The sequence below is a fragment of the Leopardus geoffroyi genome, chromosome A3 (genome assembly GCF_018350155.1).
Source record: "Leopardus geoffroyi isolate Oge1 chromosome A3, O.geoffroyi_Oge1_pat1.0, whole genome shotgun sequence".
Classification (NCBI taxonomy): domain Eukaryota; kingdom Metazoa; phylum Chordata; class Mammalia; order Carnivora; family Felidae; genus Leopardus; species Leopardus geoffroyi.
In genome coordinates this window covers 74491595-74517661 of record NC_059336.1, presented here as the reverse complement: position 1 = coordinate 74517661, position 26067 = coordinate 74491595, and the positions used below count along the sequence as shown (strand labels likewise).

Genomic DNA, 26067 nt, shown 5'->3' with positions numbered 1-26067 from the left:
GCAAGGACCTTCAAATACTTAAACTCTATTTACCTTCCTGCCAACGTATTATTCTCATGTATTTTAATTATAAATACTTTATAAATCCCAAATATGTTATAAACCCCAAATATTTTATAAATCCCCAAAGACCTTCCTATTATTGTAACAAATACAGTCAGTATTCATTTAGATTTACTCACATATTTATCCTTTCATTGCTTTTCATTGTTCTGGAATTTTGAATCAAAAAGAGAAAGGAATTTAGTGCAAATTTGGTGAGTTCCACCCCTCCTTCATCCTACCTCTTTGCTTCATTTGGAATTCAGAAAAACATAAGGGCCCTGAGGCATATGGGGAAACATTGTGCAGAAACATCATAAGTAAGATGTAATGAAATGGGTAGGAAAATATACACAAGAAGGTAACATGCTCTGAAGGCAAGAAGCACAAAGATGTGCTTTATTTAAAAGGCCTTAAGCAGTTAATGATTTGGAGAAGTATTGCCAAATTACACTCAGCAAATTTAGTAGTATGCCCCAATTTAGTGGGCACAAAAGCTGTTTATTGTTGAATGAACAACAAGTATAATGTAATTGGTTTCATACAATTAGGAGGTCACCAAGCCATGCTTGTTATAATTGGCATTGCCATAGCCAGGGGCTTGTGTGACCTCAAGCGATGATTGGCCTGAAGGAGTAAGCCAAGAATGTGTGTGCTTTGGGCTAGGAAGACTGACTAATCTGGCTGCAAGGCTCAAGGAGGGGGCCAGGAATCAAGTCACAGTGCTTAGGCAGGGCATGGTGGATTCAGCTGAATGTAGTCAGTCTCCATTCAGTTCATCACTCTCCAGGGGTTTGATCTGGAGCCCGGGATGGAAGGTGGTTGGGAGGAGGGAGGTAAAGTGGTAGGGCACCAGGAAACCACAATTGAAATGTCAGTTCAAAGACATCCCATAATAAGATGGGATCATAATGCTTCTGAAAGCCATCCAGTTTGAAGCTGGTCCCCAGCTTGTATGGAACTTTCACACAGACTGTCTTTAATTCCTGGTACTGAACCACCCTAAAGCAAAGATTAATGGTGCCACTTCTTTCAAAATACAGTTTTACCTACACAAGGTTGTGGGTTGATGACTGGTTGTAATATCAATCCAAATACCAGGGTCATCTTTTCCCAAACATATTTTTAATAGGTAATTAAGTTTAAGAAGTAAAAAAAAGGGAGTTTACCTGAGAAATGTCATATTCACAGAGGTGTGAGAGAACACTCTTGACGACTAGCAATCATTTATCAAGTAGAAATGTTTTTCCTTAAGATTCCAAAAGCAGTAAGTTTCACTTTGCGAGTGTGCAAAAAGAGCAGAAAAATAATTAGGGACTCCATTTCTTTGCTTGCTCTGTTTTGGCCTTGTGAGCAATTGGTTCCTTTGGTCTGTGTGTAGTACAGGTGAGTCACGAGTTGAACTGGTCATGTGTACCACTTGGTTTTCTCCCCCATGTTCATGAACTGTGTGTCTAACCTCATCTGATCGTCTTGCAAATAAGCACCACTAGCCACAGAGGAAACTGCTTGAGAAAGGGTCCATTTGTAGTGAAAATCAATCATCGTTGCTGGAAAAGCAACTCCAAGTCCATGTAGCATGGTTTTTCCATATGAGAACAGCATATTTCAAGGTTCTGATAGAACACAGGGCAATGACAAGGACTTCCAGGACACTAGATTCACCACCCTCTAAAACAAAGAAATGAACTATCAGTGAGGCTGATGTTTGTTGATTTTGGTGATATTTTTGTTTATCATTTAAAGCACACCAATTATTAACAATCTGTTTTGCCAGAACAGATAAGAATCTAGAACTATAAATCTACTGCTGGCCATAGATGAAGACAGTTCTCTTTTGTTACTTAATATCAGTATTTATTTTCTCCACTAGAACTGCTTAGCTTGGGCGAATTCTAGCTGATAATTTCAGAAGGGTGAAAAGCTAACTAGAACTGGGCATTTAGCCCAGATAAATCTGATTCCAGTACTATGAAAGAAGCAGCAAGGGAAATAGAAAGTCTTTGACAAAAATTGTTGATAATTGGCTAAGGACTGGGGAGGGAAACAGAAGACTTGGAGAGCTATGAATGTTATTCTAATAGAGAAGAAAGACACAAGGGAGGAATCAAGGTACTACAGATTAACAACCATCTCTTTAATTCTAAGAAAAATTGAATATATATATATATAACTACAATTAAAGGTCTGCTATCCAAAACTCAGGAAATGAATCTTTCTGAAGACCAAAACTGCAGGGGCAAAATGGAAATCTAGCATTTCAGTTTCTACTCTGTGTGACCTTGGGCAGGTCACCTCACGAATCTACATTTCAGTGACATCCTCCTGCCTCATCCATAAATTGTGCATGATGTGACCACTTATTCCATAGAGCTGTTATCAGGATTAAATCTGAGGCTTGCAGATCCAAATTTCTAATCAAATCATAGATGTTTAAATATTGCTAAGTATTTGTCTATTTTTGCACCAATTCATGTTAGAATTTTAACAAGTTTGTATATGAAGTTATATAACATGTCACACACCATCTTGTTAATCAAAATTTAAGCAATATGGTTTAATGTCTTGATTACTCAGCTTATCATTATTAAGAGCCATGAATTAATGAGGCAGCAGTAAAACAGCACTGCTCTCAGCACTTATTCAGATGGTTCCTGCTTTCCAGGATTATACTGAAAAATAAGATGAAAACCCAGAATAACAGTAAGATCCTTACACAATGAGTCCCTTTTATTTAAAAAGTTCTAGGGGCACTTGGGTGGCTTAGTTGGTTAAATGTCCTACTCTTGATTTCCAGTCAGGTGATGATCTAACAGTTCATGAGATCAAACCCCATGCCCCTACCCTCTCAAAATAAATAAATAAACATTAAAAGAAAAAGTTTTATACAGTAAATAGAAACAGTTCTGGGAAACAATTTATTGTCCTGTCACTAGAAAGGATTAGGACCAATCATTCTGAGCAGATGGGTATCTATTTAAACTGTTAAGAATGTGAAAGAAAGGGAAGGGAAGGGAAGGGAAGGGAAGGGAAGGGAAGGGAAGAGAAGAGAGGAGAGGAGAGGAGAGGAGAGGAGAGGAGAGGAGAGGAGAGGACAGGAAAAGAAAGGAAAGGAAAGGAAAGGAAAGGAAAGGAAAGGAAAGGAAAGGAAAGGAAAGGAAAAGAAAGGAAAAGAAAAGAAAAGAAAAGAAAAAAGAAAAGAAAAGAAAAGAAAAGAAAGAAAAGAAAAGACAGGAAAAGAAAGAAAGAAAGAAAGAAAGAAAGAAAGAAAGAAAGAAAGAGAAAGAAGCCAAGAAACCAAGAAAGAAACAAAGAAAGGGAGGGGGATAGAGAGAAGGAAGCCAGGAAAGAAGGAAGGAAGAGGAAGAGGCTAGGAGTAAAGTAGCTCCTTCTTATAGCAAACATGAATCCTTGACCTTTTTTTCCTACTTTACTCCATTTATGAGATTAAATTAGTATGGTTGTAGAAGATACAATAAGATTTTAAATCCACGCAGATGAAGAAATAGCAGCAACTTGAATTTAACCACTGCCTTTTCTTTTACCACAGGAGTTCAAAGGACAGCACCATCAAGTAATATTTACAAAGCATGCACAGTGCTCCCCACAGAACTAGTAAAGATATGGCCATTTTACCCTAGGTGTTTACAGCCTGGAAAACAAAAAGATATATTTTGAAGATTCTGAACTTTAAAAACTCCATGCATCATTAAGGATGGGCAGTCTATTCTACAGATGGAGAAACAGAGAAAAAGAATTGATGCTGTGGTCCTAGATCACCTAGGCAGTGACAGATGCAAAATCATTTCAGTTCCCTTCCTCCTATTTCAGTGTGTTCTCAACCTTGGTCAGTGGTGGCTTATTCCAAAGTAATTCTGAATTACTCCTTAAATCTAAAGCAACAGTGTCTAAATTGTAATCTAAAGCATTTAAGCTACAGAAAACATGTTTGCCCATGAAAACACACTGAATGTCCATGTCGTGGTAAGTTATCAAATTATGAAAAGAACATTGCAGAGATTAAAATGTTGCATAAGAGAGAGAAAGCAGCATGAGTCAGGGGTTTGGGAAATATGAGTCAGAATGACAGGAAGGAGCCAAAAACATAGAGAATGAAGGCCTAAGCAGGGACTTAATGGACACCACAGAGATGTGGACACAGTTGCCTCCATTAACTTTTGAGAGGAAACCAAATATGCAGTTCCATAGACTGGGGGTCAGTGTGATAAAGAGGCTAGAAGTGAGAGCCGAGCAAAGATCAGACTGCATTATTTGAAGCAATGATGGTGCCAAAGTCAGCAAGAAAGGGCCCTACAACAGTATAAATCACTAGGAGGGAGAGTGTGGGCACATTTTTGAAAAATGAGGGAATCACCAAATACTGCCATTAGCTATTCTTAATGCATTAGAACGATGAAATGTGAGTTGATTTACGTGTTGTGATATTTTAGGAAGCACACTCTATTATTTTGTTCTTTGGCTATGTTTACATTAGGCTGTGTCTACATAGTTTAGCGCAGTTCCCTGTGGTGTTCAATTCAAATTCCAATCCCACCTTTCAGGCCCTGAATTTTTGCTTATGACTTGAGCCACCATGTTCTGAGCATCTTCAAGCAGGCACTGCACCAGGCTCCTCACACTGCCCCTCCAGCCATGCTGACTCCAGCTGTCTGCCACTCTTCTCATGCAAACCTCTTTGTTTCATGGCATGTTTTCTAATGTGACCTGCCTCCTGCCTAGAAATAGCCTCCTCACCTTCTTCAAAATGAAGCTCAAAACTTACCTAGCCTGGCAAACCTTCCACAGTTGCCCACCTCTGATGCTGCCTTATTCCTCCTAGTTTCCACCCTTCTCGACACCATTGCTTTACTCCAGTTTCCGTTTGCTGACATCTTGCTGCTTTTGCTGTTTCTCACATCTTGCCTGTTCCCCTTCCATGTAAATGATTAGTTCAATGAGATAAAACACTGATCCTACTTTCCTTACACTCTAGGTATCAGTTCCCATCAAACAATTATCATTCGCTCATCCATTTATTGAACAAACATTTACTGAAAGCCCACTATGTTTCATGTACTCTGCTAGGAGCTAGGAATATGGGGGGGTGGGGGTGGGAAGTGGGGCGCCTGGGTGGCTCAGTCAGTTAAGCATCTGACTTTTGGTTTCAGCTCAGGTCATGATCTCACGGTTTGTGAAATGGAGCCCTACATCGGGCTCTGCACTGACAGGAACCTGCTTGGGATTCTCTCTTTCCCGGTCTCTTTACCCCTCCCCCTGCTCACTCTCTCTCTTTCAAAAAAAAAAAAAAGGAATACAGAAAAAAGTAAGATGTAGACCCCATCCACAAAGAGCTTGGGTCCAGGGCCCAGGGAATGTATTAAGTAATAACTGCTTAAGAACCAAGTAAGCTAGTTGAAAAGCAAAACAAAATTTCCTCTCTCCCAAGTACTTTTTCATAAATTACCAGGAAAATCAAGGCTGACCTGAGTTGCTTCCCATATGAATAAAGCAGTGCTTTTGCCACTAGAGATATTCTCACCACAGAGACCTTTCATGAACAAAAAAGCCTGGGAAACCAGGTCTTCTGGTGCACCTGCATGAGGATAGATGTTCTGCTCCGAGTCTCTGACATAGATGTGTGTTTTAGTGACTTTCCTATTACATTAACTTTCTGATATTTAAGAAATATAGAAATGCACACAAGTAGAAAAAAGCATAGGGGTGCCTGGCTGGCTTAATCAGTGGAGCATGTGACTCTTGATCTCGGGATTGTGCGTTTGAGCTCCACACTGGGTGTAGAGATTACTTTAAAATAAGATCTTTAAAAAAACAAGAGTAAAAGAGTTTAACAATTTATAACGATTCTTATATGACTTTCTCATATGACGTATGCTTTGTGAATAAGTAATGACAGGGTTTTAATTTTTTTAATGGTTTTATTTATTTTTTTGAGAGACAGGGAGAAACAGAGCATGAACAGAGGAGGGGCAGAGAGAAAGGGAGACACAGAATGCAAAGCAGGCTCCAGGCTCTGAGCTGTCAGCACAGAGCCCAACGTGGGGCTCAAACTCACAGACCATGAGATCATGACCTGAGCCAAAGTTGGACGCTTAACTGACTGAGCCACCCAGGTGCTCCAATAACAAACAGAGTCTTAAAGTACAACTTTTAAAATCATAAAATTGTGTTATTTAAATAAACTAATGAAAAAAATTTTTTTATAAACTAATGAATTGATAGTATAATCAAAGATAGTTCAAAAAAATCCGGTCCATGTGTCCTTTAGCATTAGATAAACTGCTAAGAGCAAAGGAGAGGATAAATATTCTAAGCTTGAGTTGGAGAAGCCATAAAAAAAAATGTAGTCAGTTCATTTCCTAGCAGATCCAGCTCTAAGTATGTGATGAAGCAAACAATCAACTCCTTTGGAATAATGTCTTAAAGGTGATTTGATGCAATTGTGTTTTATTGAATTTGAAGAAGTTTCCCATCTGAAAGAATTAAAAATTAAAGTGAGTCCAAGTATGTACAAAGTATGTTAAAAGTATCACAAGTCAGTGGTAGGTGCAGTGAGTCCTATGGAAGTTTTGGTTGTTTGTTTGATAGAGAAAGGAGAGAATATAGTGGCAGTGGAATTTTTTTTTACTATTAAATTATTTTAAGTCACTTAATATTTTTATTCAATAATCTTTCTCGGAAAGTAAATGGACCTGGTTCTTAAGATGGAGTAGGTCCAGGTGGCACAATGTTTATGTTTAAAACCTATTTAATGATATATTAAGGCCACTGGAAATATTAGCCTATTTATCAAAGAGCCTTAGAACTGAACGCAAGTAGGAAGGAAATTGTAGGACATGGGGAATGTGATGGGGTGGAGGCGGTTTGCAGAGAGGTCTCAGAAAGAAAAGCCGCCCTCACTGGCGAGGCCTCCCTTAGAAAATGCAGCAGCCAGCCCCAGTCCTTGATCTTCTGCCAGCGTGTACTGAGGGAACTTGCCACATCTGAATCTCACATTTCTGTATCTCTCAGGGCTGTTATCACTGCAAATGCTGGCAAATGTTCTTGACATAAAACAATAGGAATTCTGCTGTCATTTCTGCATTAGCGAGTCATAAAGCTCTGAAAGAAACCCCAGTAGAAATGTTTTCATCAAGTGCATAAGAGAAAATAATAGAAGACACAAAAAAAAGAGCAGATAATTTCAAAGCAAGATCGTGGCATCTCTGCATAGGACCTTAGAAGGACAGAGTTACAATCACTGATGTGAAAATGATGGTGATGATGATGATGATGATGATGATGATGATGGATTTCAAAACAAAAATTTAAAAAACGTAACAAAAAGTCACCAAAATTTTAAAACCAGGTTCAAAGAATTATGTGAAGTAGATGCTTTTATAGGGTATTATCCAATACAGACATACATCCCCCAAGTATTTTCATCTCCCCTCCCTCTTCCTTTTGGAAAGAATCTCTTTTATCATTCAAAGCCGACATCTGAGGACAAGTCTCTTCTAATCGGAACCTCCTACATTATTACATTAGTAGCGTAAGTGCAGCAGTTCTCCCTGGAAACAGACTTGAAAGGCAACATACCAGGAGCCACTCTCTGAGCTTCTTTAAAGGAAGTCAGGAATTGAGGAATACATTCTCATTGCAGATGGCTCATTTTTTGTATTGAATTTTAGCCCACTATTTGCTCCAAAGAACCACCCTGGGTTTGCCCCAGTGATGATCAAAGGCTCCCTAAGCCTGTCTCAGTTTTTATGCAAAATTTGTCATCTAGGAATTCCAAGTTGTACAATTTTTTTTTAATTTAAAGATTTCTTTAATGTTTATTCATTTTTGAGAGAGAGAGAGACAGAGAGTGAGTGAGACACAGAACCTGAGTGAAGCGGGTTTCAGGCTCTGAACTGTCAGCACAGAGCCCAACGTGGGGCTCAAACTCACGAACCATGAGATCATGACATGAGCCCAAGTCGGATGCTTAACTGACTGAGCCACCCAGGTGCTCTGAGTTGTACAATAGTTTTTAACAAAGCTTAGACTGTACAGTTGTTGAGGAATGCCAAAATCACATAATCCTTTCATCTTCTGAACTCATCTATTTAACTTCATAATGTAAGAGAGTTAATTAAATGAGAAGGTAAAAAAACGAAACAAAACAATGCGAAGGTAATGTTGAAAAGACAACATTAAATTTCACTTATAAATTACTGTAATATGAGTGCACACACACACAAATTCACATCACACTTTGACCCCAGAGGAATCCATTATAACAGATTCATTATATTATGACTGAGCATTTTTTACTTTTCTAGAACTAGAAAATGTGCCCTAATCCTTAGGGCACATTTAGTAAATTATACAACTGCTTTGGGGAAATATCTGTTTTTTAACTGAAATTAAATGCTTTGGGAAAACATGTATTTTAAACTACACCAGCCTATTTCCCCTAGACAAATATGATCTAGTTGAATCCTTTGCATTTTGAAATTTGCAAGGAAAGGCAACAGGAAATGCATAGTATTAAATTTGATTTATACCTGGTTATTGGACAGATTTTTAGAGATTTGACAACATAATGATCTCAAATGCAATATATTGGATGGAAAAGGCAAGTATTATACAATTTATTTATACTTTAAAACACAAAACAATATTGTGTGTTCTAATGGATGTAGATCTACGTAATAAATGCAAAAAAAAAACATCTCAGGGAAGGGTTCACACCTACCTAGTGTGGCAGGTGGGTGAGTAAAGAGATGAGAATACAGTAAGGCTTTAGCTATATCTCAAATGGTTCATTTCTGAAAATAAAGTGAGCCAAGGCAAGTACAGCTAAATGTTAGTGTGTGTTAAATCTGAGAGGTACACACTGGCATCTACAAAATTGTTATCTGAACACTTGAAATCGTTTATAATTTTAAACATTCCCAATATAATAATATTACAGAGTATTATCTTCAGAATAGGGCAAAAACTTTATTTCCTTAAAAGAAACTATGATGGCATTTCAGTATAGGGCATATAGTCAATGGTATTATAATAGCATTGTATGGTGACAGATGATAGCTACACTTACGGTGAGTATAACATAATGTGTGGGGTTGTGGAATCACTATGTTGTATTCCTGAAACTCGTGTAACTTATGTGTCAACCATTCTTCAGTTTTTTTTAAACGGGGGAGATAGCAACATCTGCCCAACCAACTCAAACTCTGTGCTACCTTTTAACAGACATAGACGAGTGCACTGCGGGGACTCACAACTGCAGAGCTGACCAAGTGTGCATCAATTTACGAGGCTCCTTCGCCTGTCAGTGCCCCCCGGGGTACCAGAAGCGGGGAGAGCAGTGTGTAGGTAAGTACAGCAGAACAATAAGCAAAATCCTGTCCTAAACCTCTTACTTGCTTAAACCTCAGTCATTCAAAACAAAGCACTCATATTTATTTGGAGAATGATGGCTAACAACTGCTTATTCTTTCATTAACTACTGATCCGTTTTCCACATTAATGAGAAAGAGCTAACCTAAAGGGTGAGCGTATTCTGGGTATAAAGTGTCGGTTACATGGTAGACTAAGCAAAAGCATAAATTTGGCATATGGATGGGACCACAAAAGCAACCAAGGAGATCATTTTAAATTAGCTGTTTGGGGGCCATAAACCTAAAACACTGATGATATGAACCTTATTCACTGGTTCATAAAATAGCATAGCTTATAGGGCAAATGGTGAGGTTCAAATCCCAGCTGTACCCCCAACTCACTTTGAGGCTCTTCACAAGTGACTTACATAGGCTGTGTGTTAACTTTTTTCCTTTGTGGTATGGAGATAATACTAGCCCCTACCTCAGGAGCTCATATGTGGGAGTGCTTAGCACAGCGCCTGGTCCTGAGTGGAATAGCTGTGTACTATCATTATGTGATGAGTTGACAGACATGTACTAAACATTCTTTATGTTGCAAGTGGGTGCAGTGCTGGGAACGCAAAGCCAAGTGTAGCATGTGCCTCTACTTGAGAGCTCTACTTGAGCTACCTGAGGGCAGGGGCCAGATCTGGTTAGTGTCATTGCTGTCTCCCCAGTCCCTGAAGAGTGCCTGCCAAGTAGATGCTCTGTGCATTTTTTTTTTTTTTTGAATGACTGTAAAAACATAGTATAAGGAGGCTGACTGGCAAATAAGAAGTAAACAGTAAAAAGTAAATGTGTTCTGGGATCAGTCATGAGATCCAGCACCAGGAATGAAACTTTCTAAATTGACTCCCTGTGTCAATTGCATTCATATGATATTGACATTGATTTACATACCGCTTTACCATACATCAGTGGAGAGTACTTCTTTTCTCTTAGTAACAGAGGATAAGAATGTGGGGACAGGGAGCTAGCATCAATTTTCGCCTGAGAATGCTGGCTGTTGACATCAGGATGTCAACACTGAGCTCCTCATGGGCCCTGGCCCAGTTCTGCCTGCCATGGGGTTGTGCCCAGGTGCTGGGATTGGTGCCCAGCCTCTGAGAAAGGCCCAGAATTTGTGGGACTGAAGCTGTGATTTAGGAAAAGACTGTGTGGAAAACTCCACAGGCACCAAAGTTTTGCCCACTGGATTAGTCAGGAGAATAAACACCTTAGGGTATAAAAGGTATAGAAAAAGAACTAACTCAACCTACTATGGGAACAATTAAAAATAAAATGTATTCTTATAGCCCTATATGATATGGCAGGAAGAAACATTCTTAAATTCAGATCTAATCATGGGGCTGCCCTGGTGTTCCCCTCACCCACAGAACCGACTCTACATTCGTCAACAGAACATATAAGATCTTCTTCCATCAGATCCTCTGTGGTATCAATACCTCCCCTCCCCCACAAAATATTACACTTCAGTCCTGTCCACTATTTATAGTTCCGCACATACATCACACAATGTCACACCTCAGTGTCTGTACATAAGCTCTTTCAGCACCAGGAACATGCACCCCTGGCAAACTCCTATTCAGTTTCCAAATCCCAGCTCAGGGTTACTTCTTCTGAGAAGTCTTCCGTGATTTACCCAGATATGATTAGTTACTCCCTCCTCTTTGTCAGTACTTCTCAAACTTTGATGGATCTTTTTTTTAATGTTTATTTATTTTTGAAAGAGAGACAGTGTGAGCGGGGGTGGGAGGGTGGGGGCAGGCAGAGAGAGAGAGGGAGACACAGAACTGGAAGCAGGCCCCAGGTTCCACGCTGTCAGCACAGAACCTGACGCGGGGCTCAAACCCATGAACTGTGAGATCATGACCTCTGAGCCAAAGTAGGAGGCTTAACTACTGAGCCACCCAGGTGCCCCTTGATGGATCTTTTTTTGTAAATTTCTAGTCTGTTACAGATCAATACTACTGTAAAATACAATAAAAATGTTGTGGCAATACCAAATTGCTATTCCTAAATACATATTCTGAATTTCTGTACTTATTTGTCGTGGACTGGTCCAAATAGTCCATGGATCAGCAGTGGTCAGCAGGCCACACCTTGAGTAGAATGGTGCTCTCTCTGTACCTTGTGTAGCTTTCTTATTGTTGATCTTATCATTCCATGCAGTAATATGTTTTCATGCCTTTCTTCCATGCTAGACAAGGTACAATGTACATGTATTTATCATCATTAAAAGCCAGCAGTGCCAAACACAGCACTTGCAAATAACAGTGATTCAGTAGATGCTTACTGGTTGAGAAGACATACATCAAGTATTACTGAGGGCTGACTATATACCACATACTGTTCTAAGTGCTGGGCCATCATGGTGAACAAACACAGTTTACAGAATCACGGCCCTCATGGAGCTATTAGAAGATACCATTTATAGAAACTAACTGTCAATACTGGCACCTGGCTATAACACTGGGTACTAGGAAGAACCACGCTAAAATTGCTCTTAATTAGTATGAAGTCTACACTCATTCAACTCATGTTTATCGAGCACCTACTATGCCAGACCCTGTTCCAGGTATTAAGCACACAGCAGTGAACAGACAAAAAATACTTTACCTTTGCCTCAAAAGGATACAGGTCTTATTTGCCATGCATTATAGTGAGGGAGACAGACAAGAGGCAAATAAACACATAACACAATCCCAAGGAGTATCAATGGCTACAAAGAAATATAAAGTAGGAAAAGGGGACAGATGGGGCAGAAGAAGCTATTTTATATGAATGGGCAGAGATGGCCTCCCTGAAGTGACATTTGAGCAGACACCTCAATAAATGAGGTAGAAAGCCATGTCAATATCATTACCTTTTATTTCAATATTCAAGTGAAATCAAATCTATTTTGCAGCTTATTAATAATAGCTGCCATTTATTTTTACCCATTTTGTGCAAGAAAGTTTGCCTACATAATTTCATGTTATCCTCCCAACAAGTCGACCATATTGTAGTATTATCACTTACAGAGGAGGAAATGGAAGCTTTGAGAGGTTAAGACCATGCTAGTAATTGCCAGAACAAAGATTCCAATTCAGGTTATCCTGAGGCCACTTGAGCATACTGCCTTCCACAGTTTTAGGTAGAAGGGTTCAGCATTATTGTTTTGTTTTTGTTTTTTTATCAGAAGTTAGTGTCACTACATAGTCTTACATAGTACGTGCATAATTGTTATTTTAAATCACACACTCCATGTTAGAATTGTCACAAAGCGTAGAGTTAATGAAATTTTATTATGCTTCTAAGATGTTAATCCTACTCTGCAAGTTCTCAGCTGAGCATTTTATAGTTGGAAATATTTATCTGAGAAGAACTCAGCCTGGAACACTTCATCAATGTGTCAGAGGTCACTCTCAAGAGGTAATTTGTGTAGCGTCCTATTCCTTCCATGGCATTCTTTCATTTGATTCTCACAGAAACTTCATAAGATACAAATAGCAAGTATTACTATCCACATTTTACAGAAGAAAAAACCGAGATACCAGATGTTTATGTGACTTTGCCAATGTAACCAGCTGAGCAGCAGACCACACCTCCTGTCGCTTAGATTATGCTACATCGCTCGATTCTTCTGCAGTTTTTTACTTTTGCCATTACAAATAATTATTTAGATCCCCAAACTAACACTCATATATATGTGAAATAGTCATAATTACTCTTCTGTCTTTAAATCTCAACCCACTCAACCAGCTTTATGAAGTCTTTGTTTCTAACATCTCACTCAGCTGCAGAATGCAGAGTATATTTAAAACACAAACACTAATTTAAAAAGATAGGGACAATTATTTTAAGGGAGATTTTCTCCAGCTAGGTTTCCTAGATAATGTCCTGCTGAGAACTTAAGAGCTAACAACTATGGATAGTTAATAATTTGGTTCTCTTTGTGTGTGTGCCTGATAACCCAGACATAGATGAATGCACCATCCCTCCATATTGCCACCAAAGATGCGTGAACACACCAGGATCATTTTATTGCCAGTGCAGTCCTGGGTTTCAGTTGGCCGCAAACAACTATACCTGTGTAGGTAAGCTTTTGGGGCGCTGCCATACTGACTGATTTCTATCTTCAAAAAAAGGAAACCTCATACCATATTGTTCTATTTCCAGTTTTTCTGTGTTCTTGAGTGAACTGATTTCCATCATCTTCCCTGCACAAAGCTGAAAAGACAGTAACCAATTTGTCTCTTAAAACACATCAAGATGTGAATGGAAACTTTGTTAATGTTGGTTTTTAGTTGTCCTCTGTGGGTTTATCAAAAATATAAAAAACTACAGATCAACTGATATACGCACACCAATTAGTCAGCAGTGTGTGATATAAATGCTGAAGGTGCCAAAGGGTTACTGCAAGTTCAAGTACATAAACTTTCCACTGAAAGTGCATCTGATTTTTACATGCTTCTTCTCCCCTTTCAGAATGCAGTGTCACGGCACAAATTTTAAGATTGGCATGACATGGAAAGAATCTAGTGCAGGAAAAATGCCTTTTCACAACATTTTCAGTGCCTTGGAGCATTGCAAAACTCTGTATGGGTCTCAACAGCTTATGCTATAATTGTAATGGAATTTAACAGAACCCATTTAAAAAGTAATAAATAGCACAGATAAATCTTCACCACAGCATGCTGAGAGACTGTATCAGTACAAATGTCTTATATCAATTATTTATAGACTTGGCACTTTGCATTTGAACAACAATAAAAGAAAATAGATGCTGGAATGTATATTTATTAGAATCATTAAATTCTTTTGGAAAGACTCATCAAACACAAAACTAACTGTCATCCCCAGAAAGAAATATTCTGGTATTTCTAAAAGAAGTGTATGGCAGATGTTTGAAGTTATTCCAACAAATATGAAACCTGAATGGATGTTCTCCAGTGAGCTTCTGCAGGGCAAAGAATCCAACTAGGGAATTATTCACTTATTGTTAGATGACATAGGTACAAAAGAGCAAGGATATGGTTGAAGACGTAGATATATGAGTGTATATAACTTTTCCTTTCAGATATAAACGAATGTGATGCCAGCAATCAATGTGCTCAGCAATGCTACAACATTCTTGGTTCATTCATCTGTCAGTGCAATCAAGGATACGAACTAAGCAGTGACAGGCTCAACTGTGAAGGTGAAATATTTTCCAAATAATTTGCAATAACAGTTCAATCCCTATATTTTCTGCTGCTTTATCCAATTATGTACTTGTTTATGAAAACAAATTTTTATCCATGGAAATTCTATTCTTTAATTAAGTTCTGTGATAACATTGGCTTTTTAGTTTGTCACCAAGAGAAAGGAGAAGGGACAAAATAACTGAAATATTAGATACAGGCTGGGTCTAATAATTAGAAGGGGTGTTCTGGTGTCTCGCTTCTCAATGTGATCTGATGGCCAGCAGCATTGACACTTCCTTGTCTCTACCTGCAAGAAATAGAGATCTCAGGCCCCAGACCAGACCTAGTGAGTTAGAGGCTGCATTTAACAAGAATCCCAGATGACTGGTACACACACTTAAGTCTGAGGAGAAATGATCACATTCAGAAACATTAGAATATAAACCAAGAGACCTGTCCTGTAGTCTTATTCCTGCCACTGTTTGACTTGGGCACACATTTCTTAAGTTGCCTGGGCTTCGCTTTCCACATGAGTAAAAAGAGGGCCATTTAATTGGAAGGATGACCTTCAGAGTCCATTGCCCATGAGTGTTCCACTGTGCAATTCAAAAGGCATAAGACATCCTGAGGAGAATGCCATTGACACTTGATGTCTTTGACTTCCTTCCAGCTTTACTTGGGGCCACAGAGGTCATACCCCACCTGGAGAGGTTTCACATCATGCCACTATGCTCAAAACCAAAAGGGCTTGGCTCTGGACAGCTGCTTCTGCCCTTCTGAGCAAACTACAAAGACATCACCATTGAGAAATGCAAAGCATTCTTCACTTAAATTCCCAATTCATTCATTCAGTCTGTTCAGTCAGTATTGTGAGGTCTGAGATTTGCCAAACTCTCAGCAATAATTGAGTAAAACTGATGTGTGGCAAAGTTCTAGGGGAAATGAGCTGATATTGTATAATTTTCCTTTGAGCTTCTTATAAAGTATTATATTTCTGTTTTAGAGTTTATAGTATTTTTACCCTCTTACCTTACCTTTAAAAATATTACCAAAGTAGTGACCTGTACGTTTTTCAACTCTGTGTCCTTGCTCTTGTCTAATTCAACAGATATTGATGAATGCAGAACCTCAAGCTACCTGTGTCAATATCAGTGTGTCAATGAACCTGGGAAATTCTCGTGTATGTGCCCCCAGGGATACCAAGTGGTGAGAAGTAGAACATGTCAAGGTAAGCTTATTGTTTTCATATCTGTTAAGTGTTCATTTTTAACCAGGAAAAGCAGGGACAGAGTTACCATAGACTTTCATTTTTTCCATCTTGCATATAATTTGAACTCTTTTTTCCCTTGCTCATCATGCATTATGCAAATCTCATCAAAAGGGTATTATTCAGTTAACACTGACTTTTTTGAAATTTAAAGTAATTATTTTTCTTTCTTAAGATGTAAGTAATTTTAATAAAATACTGATATCTCTTCTATATAGCCTATATAATCTCTATGATACACATCTTTTAATCACCAACCCAAAAAGATTCAATTATTAAAATATCTTGCCATGAGTTTGAGTCCAGAGAATAAACTTAATATGTGGGTTAGGCAAACCTCAAACTAGTCTCAATTCTCTAAAATACCAAGATTATAAATTGGGTAGTAATTTAGGTACTGAGAAAATCAGCCTCATGTGTCTTAAAATGAGCTTGAATTCTTCAGCAAAAAAAAAACTATAGATCCAAAAATAGCTAATATCCTAGGGTCCAGTTTTAAAATAAACATTCAGGTAATCTTCACACCTATACACCTCCAATGCTACAATGTCGTTTAAAATTTCTTTAACAGGGAAAAGATTTGCTTGGATAGAACCAAAAGTATAGATAATCCTAGAAAGGCTAGTATAAACCCCTACGTTTACATAAAGCAGTGAACAAGTAAAAAAAAAATGACTAAACTTGAAGACAGAAAATCTGAGTCCTAGTCTTCTATCTATGTAATTCTGAACAAATTATGAAAATCTTTGACCCTTAACTTTGGAAAAGGGAGTTGTGAGAATGAAATGAAATAATATACATAAAAATTATAAAGCCTTACATAAACTATAAAGCCTTACAATCCAAGATTTTTTTAAGTTTATTTATTTTGATGGAGCGGGGAGAGAGAATGAGTAGGGGAGGGGCAGAAAGAAAGGAAGAGAGAGAATCCCAAGCAGACTCTGCACTGATAGCATGGAGCCCAATGCAGGGCTCGATCTCACCAACAGTGAGATCATGACATGAGCCAAAATCAAGAATTAGATGCTTAACCGACTGAGCCACCCAGGCATCCCCAAGATGTTCTTGTAACATGTACTTAGCCATGTAAGTGACTAGTAGCAAATCTTCTCTAGAGAGTCCTTTTTAATCAGAACTGAGAAAGGACATACAGGAGCAATAAATCCTTCAAGAAAGGAAAAGACCAAGGAAAGGAGACACTAGGGATTCTCAGTCTATATCATGATTTTATAGGAAAATATTAATTCACCAGAACACCCAGGACCTGCGGTTTTATAGTATGCATATGGCCATTCAACTAGACTCCATCTACTAAATATGAGCATAATCAGAATGGCATTCATTGCACAATGAACTCCTTTAGTCCCCTTTCCAGGTTACTGGGGACTTTAATGTTAATTGTGGGAAAACATTGCATTCCAATGATTTTATTTTTTAAAGTCTAACTGAGACTTTTAACATGAATATTACATGGAGGAAAATGTTAGCCAGTGGGATGTCCTAACCAATTTCCCTGGAGTCCTGCAAAAAAATGTCTATGTGTTTTTTATCACAAATGGATTTGATCCTCAGCAAAAGACAGAAGCAAATTAACATACAGTGGAATCTTACCTGCCTATTCTAGTATATGAAAACATTTCAGTTACAACTAAAGGTGAAAAATGCACTAGAATTGCAAATAAGGGATTCATGAGTGTTATATCTTGAAGATATGCAGCTCCAGAATGTTTGGCTAAGCCAAAAACATTTTTTATGAGAGAGACTTAACATTCTTTTAAGGTACAAAGCAATTGGTTTTCTCCACTAAAATCATCTCTTCCCAACGTCATCCATAGACTAAAGTAAAAACGAAAGAGTTCAGATTCTTACCTTTACACAAAAAGCTCATTTTGAGGATGAAATAACTGTTCTCATTTCCACAGCCTTGCAAAAATGAAAACACTGTGTGTGTTTGTATGGGGTGAGGGAGGCCACAGAGAAGGAGAAAGACAGAGAAACAGAATACACATACACACAGACACACATTCATCAAATATTTTAATACTATTAATAATTTCTGAAAAACATTCCAGAATGATTAAGGTGTTAATTATGCTAGGCTCTAAATTAATGGAAGTAATAAATGAAATTATTACATAAAGTTTCCTTTTGCCCTTCTTGGTCTCCACATAACAAACCAGTCTTAGTTTTCCTTGTAGCTAAACAGCATCTTTATTTTTCAGAGGAGTGAAGAATATTGAAAGGACAAGTTGATTGTAATTTCTTCAAAGGGATCTAAATTCTTTCTTTAGCCATAGCCACTCCAAAAGAAGACACTTCTTATAACTGACTCTTGGAAACTCTTGGAAACTTCCAGTCTCTCTTGGGTTCCAGATAGCTTTGGCCAGTTTGGAAGGGAAAAATACATTTTTTTTTCCTCCAAAGACAAGGCATGGAATTATTCTCATTTAGAGGATGCAGTACCTTACAGTGGAAAGATGCCTGTCACTAACTGTATGAACTAGGGCAACTTACTTAACCGTTATCTGTTTTTCTTCCATGTCAAATAGAGATAATATCTTTCTCACCTATGTCTACATGATTTGGGTGAAGAACAACTTAGTTCAATTTAATATTTCTTAAAAGCCAGGTGCCCCTGAGTTACATTAATGCTAGGTGATGAAGGGATATAAAGATGGATACTACAGCCCTGCCCTCAAGGGGTTTATAAGCTAATGGAAGGGTTAAGACAAACATGTAGATTTCAATAATGCAAAGCAGAGAGCAACAAAGGTCTCCCAAAAAGAACATGAGGTATGAGATTCTGATAGGAAAAACAGATTAAATCCCAGCAACTAGCCCATTGCTGGCTTGCAGCAGGGATTCAGTAAATTACTTATGGAATGAGTAAATTAATGAATAGAACATACCTGATTATGAGGAGGAATGATTCAGAAAGGCTTATATTGAATAAAATCTAAATCACTATTCAAATGTAACAGGAGATAGACATAGCCAGGGATGTTAACATTAATATAATTTTCATCGTTGCTGTTGTTGTTGTAAATATAATGGCTCTCCAGTGAAAGTGTTCTCTCAGATGTCATATGAAGGCTCCTAATTCCCAAATCTAAAACCAGTCCTTGTCCAGCCTGGCCTTTCTATGGCCCTCTTTTTCTGGGGCTCTCTTCCCTTTTGGCTTCCTCGCACTGCCTCTTCCTGGGTTGCCTCTCATCAGAGCCCCTTCTTTACTTCCCCTTCTAACACACTGTCTCTAAATAGCTATCTATGCTGCCCAAGGTGGAACACTTCATTGCTTCACTTCTTGTGTTATGCTTCCTCCAGACAGTGTCATCCACTCCCAGAGCATCAAGTCTCCACCTGCATGCTGTACTCCACCCGCATGTCCACACCTCTAAGCCTCACCTCTTTTGGGAACTCCTGAGCCACACATTCAGATGCCCTCTCCATAGATTTTGCTTTCTGCTTTCTCAACCTGGAAGACCCTCCCTACCCCAACCGTGAAAATCCTGTCTACCCACCACACTTCAAGGCCAAACGGAGATGCCTCTTCCTTCCTGAAGCCTTCTAACCCTCCAGGCAGAATTTATTCCGCTTCTAATCTGCTAGTGCACTTATCTATCTCTTGTTTAATTCCATTTTATTTTATAATTATTGCCATATCTGTATTCTTAACTAAATTACAATCTACCCAAGGGCAAGAACTGGTGTCTTTCACTTTTTTTTTTTTTTTAATGTTTATTATTTATTTTTGAGAGACGTAGAGAGGGGTGTGTGTGTGTGTGTGTGTGTGTGTGTGTGTGTGCGCAGGCAGGCAGGGAAGGGGCAGAGAGAGAGGGAGACACAGAATCCGAAGCAGCCTCCAGGCTCTCAGCTGGTAGCACAGAGCCCCATGTGGGGCTCGAACTCATGAACCACAAGATCAAGACCTGAGCTGAAGTCAGATGCTTAACTGACTGAGCCACCCAGGCACCCCTCTTTCACTTTTTTATAAGTATGGCCAATGGCTAACATTTGGCTTTGAATTCAACAGATGAACAATAGGTGCTTGATAAAAAATATTATCAAATGACACATACTAATCTGTCTAGGATGACTTAGCTACATCTGTCCTGAATTAAATGCAATGAATTAAATGCAAGTCCTACTCAGTCTTGTGTCTAAAAACAAATGAAATTTAACCTAGATCCCCATATACCTCTTACCTTACAAACCTGAATCTGCCACTTACACAATTTATTTACATCAGTAAATTCTTTTACTCTATGTGTCTACAGATATAAATGAGTGTGAGACCACAAATGAATGTCGGGAAGATGAAATGTGTTGGAATTATCATGGTGGCTTCCGTTGTTACCCACGAAATCCTTGTCAAGATCCGTACATTCTAACATCAGAGAAGTAAGAGAAAATTAGAACTTTTGAAAGCAGGAAGCTTCTGGTCTTACCAGCCAAACTGGGAAATATTTCTGTTTTTCTCTGCAGCCGATGTGTTTGCCCAGTCTCAAGCGCGGTGTGCCGAGAACTTCCCCAGTCCATAGTCTACAAATACATGAGCATCCGATCTGATAGGTCTGTGCCATCAGACATCTTCCAGATACAGGCCACAACCATTTATGCCAATACTATCAATACTTTTCGGATTAAATCTGGAAATGAAAATGGAGAGTTCTACCTAAGAGTGAGTACACTGAGGGCAGCCATAGTTGTTGGGAAAAGTGCAAGTTTGCTGTTGCTGTTTGGTGGTATTCACTTGGAAGGAAAGCTAACATTTAAAGAGTTTTTATGTACAAGCATTGTGTAAGGTCTTCCTGTGTGCATTATCTCATTTAATCCCCTTGGTAACACTGTCAGAGAGATACTAACATTTCATCTCCATCTCTATAGAAAAGTGAGACTCAGATTTAGGAGCTTCTCTAAAGTCACTCAGAAACCAAGTTGAAGACTCTAATGGAGTTGTGTGTGACCTACAAAACACAAGCCTACACAAACACACATACCCCAAATAGATACCACAAATCAGTGATAGTTATTTAATTGTACATAGAAAAATTAATTCCTGGAGAACTTTTCAGAAACTATAAATTCCTTGTCACACCTGCAAAATTATTTCCATTCATACTAAAACTGAAACCTGGAAGTCCCTGAAAAATGACCCCAACCCCCTGCACCAAATGTGCCAGGAGTTGTACCATTGTTGCCAAACCTCCAGGCACACAATGTGAGGTCACCTTTGTGTTTTCCATTTCTTTCACTGACTAGATGAAATCTCTCTCTAAATTCTGCTATTTCTTTCTTCACAGTATCTCCTGGATTATCTTTGCTTCCCCATGCCCCTGCCTCTCTTCCTTTAAACTGGCTCTCACCGCCCCCTCATCCTTCCAAGGGCTTCCGAGCAGATCTCCCTGATTCTGATGCCTCAGCCTTCCAGGCCCCCTGCAAGGCTCAAAAAGTTCATTTTAGGTTAAAATTCTGACATATTTCAAATACGGCTCACCACTTCATGTGAAAATGATGGCACCCCACCAAGCAGTTTGCAGGGTTACGGTAACTATTTCACGCTAAGGATGTTATTCATCCAGTTACAATTTTCTCAAAACTCCTTTGGGCACTCTTCATTTTTAACCAAATTTTAAAGTCAATATTTCATTTTGAGAACATGAAAAGTAAATTGGGAAATTCATCTTTGTGGTGAAGTTTACAGATTTTTAATGTTTACATGTTTATCCTGTTCTTTGATATTTTAAGTTCCTTTCCAACTCCAGAATTATGTGATTCTGTTTCTTTGCCAGTAAATTAGAAATGATTAATTTCTTATGACCAACTTCTGAAGAGAAAAAATCCAACCCCAAATCTATTGCTATTCTTTTTTTCTAACAGCTAAGAATAAACTTCTTTAACATTTGATGCTTTCAATTTGAGATATACTAGATATTTGTAAGAAGTTTACTCTAAATGAATTTTACACAGTTCAGATAATACCAATTTAATAATTCTAGCCCAAACAAATGACATTATTTGTAACCCATGGCAATAAAACAGGTTCATCTCAAAATCTTTTTAAAAAATAACTTTCCATTTTGGACTTTCAGCTATAGTTTAAGAAAATAAAATTTCTAGCATAATCAACAGTTAAGCAAAGTTCCAGCATGTTATTTTCCTTGCAATAAACATAGCAGTTTAAAAGTTTTATGATTCATATCAGTGCATTTATCGACTTGATATTTTCAAATATAAATTCTCACAGTGTTTTTCTCAAGTAAAATCTTTTTTTTTTCCCATAAGTGATATAAAACATTGCCAATTTTTATAACCCCAGACTAAATTTTAAATTATTTAAAACAAAAACTATTTGAAATAAAAAGCCATTCTAAGATTATTTCTTATCACATAATTCAAAAAGTAGTGGGGTTAAATGCTACAAAATTTCTCCACTGAAAATCCACCTGTGTAGAAGGCATAAGAGTCAATCATCAGGCCTTAATTAAGCACCTACTGTATCCTCAGACCGATGTGAGGTGTATGTAATACACACTTATTTTAAACAGCTTTAAAAATTGCTGTGTGGCAAAAGTGAACACCTTTGGGCAGGGAGAGGGAGCAATTTTATGTCTAATTCCGTGGTCCAAGACATCAAAGAATTAATGTTGGCTAGAATAGACAAAGAATGTTTTTTGGTGGTCATGATACTGGACCTGGTCTTTGAAGATTCTAAGATATAGGATTTTACTTATATTCCTTTTCAGAGAATACTGAGAAAACCTTCTTCCCTGGAAAAGGGGACATATTATAAAGAAGTAGTACACAAACTAGAAGGCAGAATATCATCCTCCCCACCCATACCACCCAGTATCTATGCCTTACTGAGCCTATTTTCTTCATAGCCTTTATCACCACTTTGCATAGTATTCATTGGTCTATGTCATGCACTACAGTATGGGTGTAATGAAAACAGACTTCCCCTGTTGATTCACTCTTCTATACTCAGCACATGGAATGTACCCGGCACTTGGCAGGGGCTCAAAAAATATTTTTAAATGAAATAATTAATTCAACCAAAGCCTTCAAGGAATTACTATTACCTTCAAGGGACAAGCACCTGCTGGATTCTAGAGACACAACAGTGAATGAAACCAAGCCAATCCCTACCCCAGTGGAGGTCATAGTCAAGACACTGAGCAAGTGCTCACAGTTATGATGAATGTTACAATAGGGAGTTGCAAGTGCGCTTGGATGCCTAACAGGTCAACTGCTAAGAAGATAGTAATGGTCTGGAAGCCTCCTGAAAGAAGTGGACTTAAGCTGAAGACTAGCAATTAAAGACTAGCAAATAGAAGGAATAAGAAGCAGTCCAGTTGGTCTGAAACTCCAAGTGCTGTCAGTGGAGTGGCTTGAGAGAAGCCTAGAGAGATGAGCAGGGCCTTAGGGATCATATTAAGGATTCAGGTAGAGAAGTTGCTATTGGATTTTCATGTTAAAAATGATGCCAATGCAGAGCCTGGATTGGAGTAGGACAAGAATAGAAATGAAAAGACTAGTTAGTAGTTCAAGAGATGCAGTACTAGTGTGGTAGTGGTAGCAGTGAGTCCAAAAACAGTGAACAGATTTATGAAGATATAGGAAGAACTATATGAGTTGGTAAGTCATTTGCTATGGGGAAGTGGAGGAGGAGGAATCACCAAAGATAACCTCCAAAGATAAGTTTCTGCCTTAAGCAATAGTAAATGGTGGTGGTGCCATTTATTAAGATAGGGAAGAAGGAACCAGTGTGGAGAGGAAGGTGAGTTCAGTTTGTACATGTTTTAAGTTTGGACCCTTCCCCTACTTTTCTGAAACCACTGAGACCAACAGACATGAATTACCTGAATTTCCCACTCACCCCTGCAAATTTAAGTTCATGTGTCCCCTTCTTACCTTCTCCCTTGAGTTTTTCCAAGATGAGGTTTCACTTCTGTCAACCAAGGCCAATCCACCACCTGTATTTTTCCTTCCATCTCCTCTAGAACCTTGCTCCATCGAACTCCCATTTACCTCCTACGTTTTCAACCTGCCTCCCTCTAGATGTTGCCCTTGCTCTCCTCTCCTTTCCCAGCCAAGGTTCTTAAAGCACAGCCTGTAAACACAGTCTCTGCTTTCTCACCTCCTGGTCACCTTTCTATCTTCTGTTCCCATTACCCTACTGAAGTTGCTCTGAAAAAAAAAAAAAAGCCACCAATGACATCCGCACTGCTAAATCCAGAGGGCGTTTTTCAGTTCCAGTCTCCCTCAGCCTCACTACTCTGTTGGACACTGCTGGCCATTCATTTGTTTCCCATTTAATCATCTGCTTCTTCTCAGCTTCCCTCAATGGCTTCTCCTCTGCCTACTCCTTAAATATTGGCTTCTCCCAGATCCAGCCTTATCGCACATGCATTCTGTCCCTTAGTTTAGTGTACACTCATTGAAGTGACTGCTAAATCCTAATCTTCTGTCTCTATCCCTGCTTTCCTCTGGCATTCAGATTCGCACATCTACTAACCTACCCCTCCAAACTCATCTCCTTCTACTCTCCAGCACTCATCACATTCTTCATCAGAATGAAACTGCATTCAGTTCTCCTGAACACACTTCTTAACAAAACTTCCAGTTATCTTTGGTGACTATCCTCACACATTCAAAAGCCTTTCCTCAATGCTTTAGGGTCCCTCCTCTTTTCCCCTGTATTTTTCACCTAGTGTATCTTCATACATACCCTACATAACCTCATATATCTTAGCATTTGCTATATTCTATTGAAATTAACTATTTACATGTCTCTTCACCTACTAGAATGTAAACAAATACATAATGCTAAGAAGTGAAAGATGATAATTTTGTTTAACAGTTCAAACATTATCACATTCTCACCTGAACTACAGTCTCTATAAAGACTGGTACTATCAATAAAAGTGAAGAGAAAAATTAATACTGAGGGATGTATAGAAAACACAGAACTATCAGAAAAGCAGGTCCCTGTAACTTGGAAGTAATGACTATTGTGTGGACAAGGGAAAAAGAAACAAGAAAGATTGAAACCAAGATGGAGTTAAGTAGTGACTTTTATTCTACCCTCAAAATTCTTCCCCTAATTCTTATAGGATTAGGTATACTCACAAATAATAGAAATTGCAATTCAAGAAAAATTCTCCTCTCCCTCCCTCTTTTTTCTTTTATTTTAGCAAACAAGTCCTGTAAGTGCAATGCTTGTGCTGGTGAAGTCGTTATCAGGACCAAGAGAATATATCGTGGACCTGGAGATGCTAACAGTCAACAGTATAGGAACCTTCCGCACAAGCTCAGTGTTAAGATTGACAATAATAGTGGGGCCATTTTCTTTTTAGTCTTTTAAGAGTCCACTATAGGCATTTAAATCAGCCAAAGAATATTGTTACAATAAAGCACTATTTTATTTATAGACGTATCTAGTACATCTACATCTATATGCTGTACACTCACCAATAATTCAAACAATTACACCATGGTATAAAGTGGGCATTTAATCTGTAAAGATTCAAAGTTTGTCTTTATTACTGTATGTAAATTATACATTAATCCACTAAACTGGTCTTCTTCAAGAGAGCTAAGCATACTCTATCCAATGAAACTTGGATTCTTTTCTGTAAAAGTGGGACAAAGCAATGATTATCTTCTGTGGTGCTTAAGGAAACTTACTACAGCCCCACTGACAGTCTCATAAGGAGGCAGCCTCATAACATTGAACAGCATGCAAGTTCAAGGATGAATTTTTTAACTGCTTTGTAACAAAATGGAAAAAGTCAATAAAGATATATTTCTTTAGAAAATGAGGATCTGCCATATTTGTGTTGGTTTTTTATTTTCATTATCAGTGTAAACACAGTTGTTTATTACTTAGTAATAAATAATTATTGTATAATATGCTGGTTTCTGTTGAATATTTTAAATTTTGTCAGGAATTTTTTATTATGAATGTAAACAAAAAAGTAAGCAAAATTTCCAAAATGAATAAGGTAGCCATAGAACAATTATTATGTGAAGAAATCTGCAGACAGTAGATGAGAAAATAAATTATTTTTAAACCATAGTGGAGTTGACCTGAAGAAGCAAATTCAGTGTGTTCATCAGTTCAAGCTGCCATAATAAAATAATATAGACTGGGTGGCTTATAAATAACACAAAT

At 38.2% G+C, this 26067-nt stretch overlaps 1 protein-coding gene across 2 annotated transcripts in view; it reads left to right on the top strand.

Annotated features, from left to right (window-relative positions):
- The window catches only part of EFEMP1 (EGF containing fibulin extracellular matrix protein 1), a 59726-nt gene extending 34011 nt beyond the window's left edge, over positions 1-25715 (top strand). For both annotated transcript variants that reach the window (XM_045446111.1, XM_045446112.1), the window contains 7 exons: positions 9286-9408; positions 13415-13534; positions 14518-14637; positions 15732-15851; positions 20168-20291; positions 20376-20571; positions 25088-25715. In XM_045446111.1, the coding sequence (XP_045302067.1) occupies positions 9286-9408; positions 13415-13534; positions 14518-14637; positions 15732-15851; positions 20168-20291; positions 20376-20571; positions 25088-25249 (965 nt within the window). In that variant the 3' untranslated portion in view covers positions 25250-25715. The remainder of the gene's footprint in view (positions 1-9285; positions 9409-13414; positions 13535-14517; positions 14638-15731; positions 15852-20167; positions 20292-20375; positions 20572-25087) is intronic.
- Positions 25716-26067: the final 352 nt, after the last annotated feature.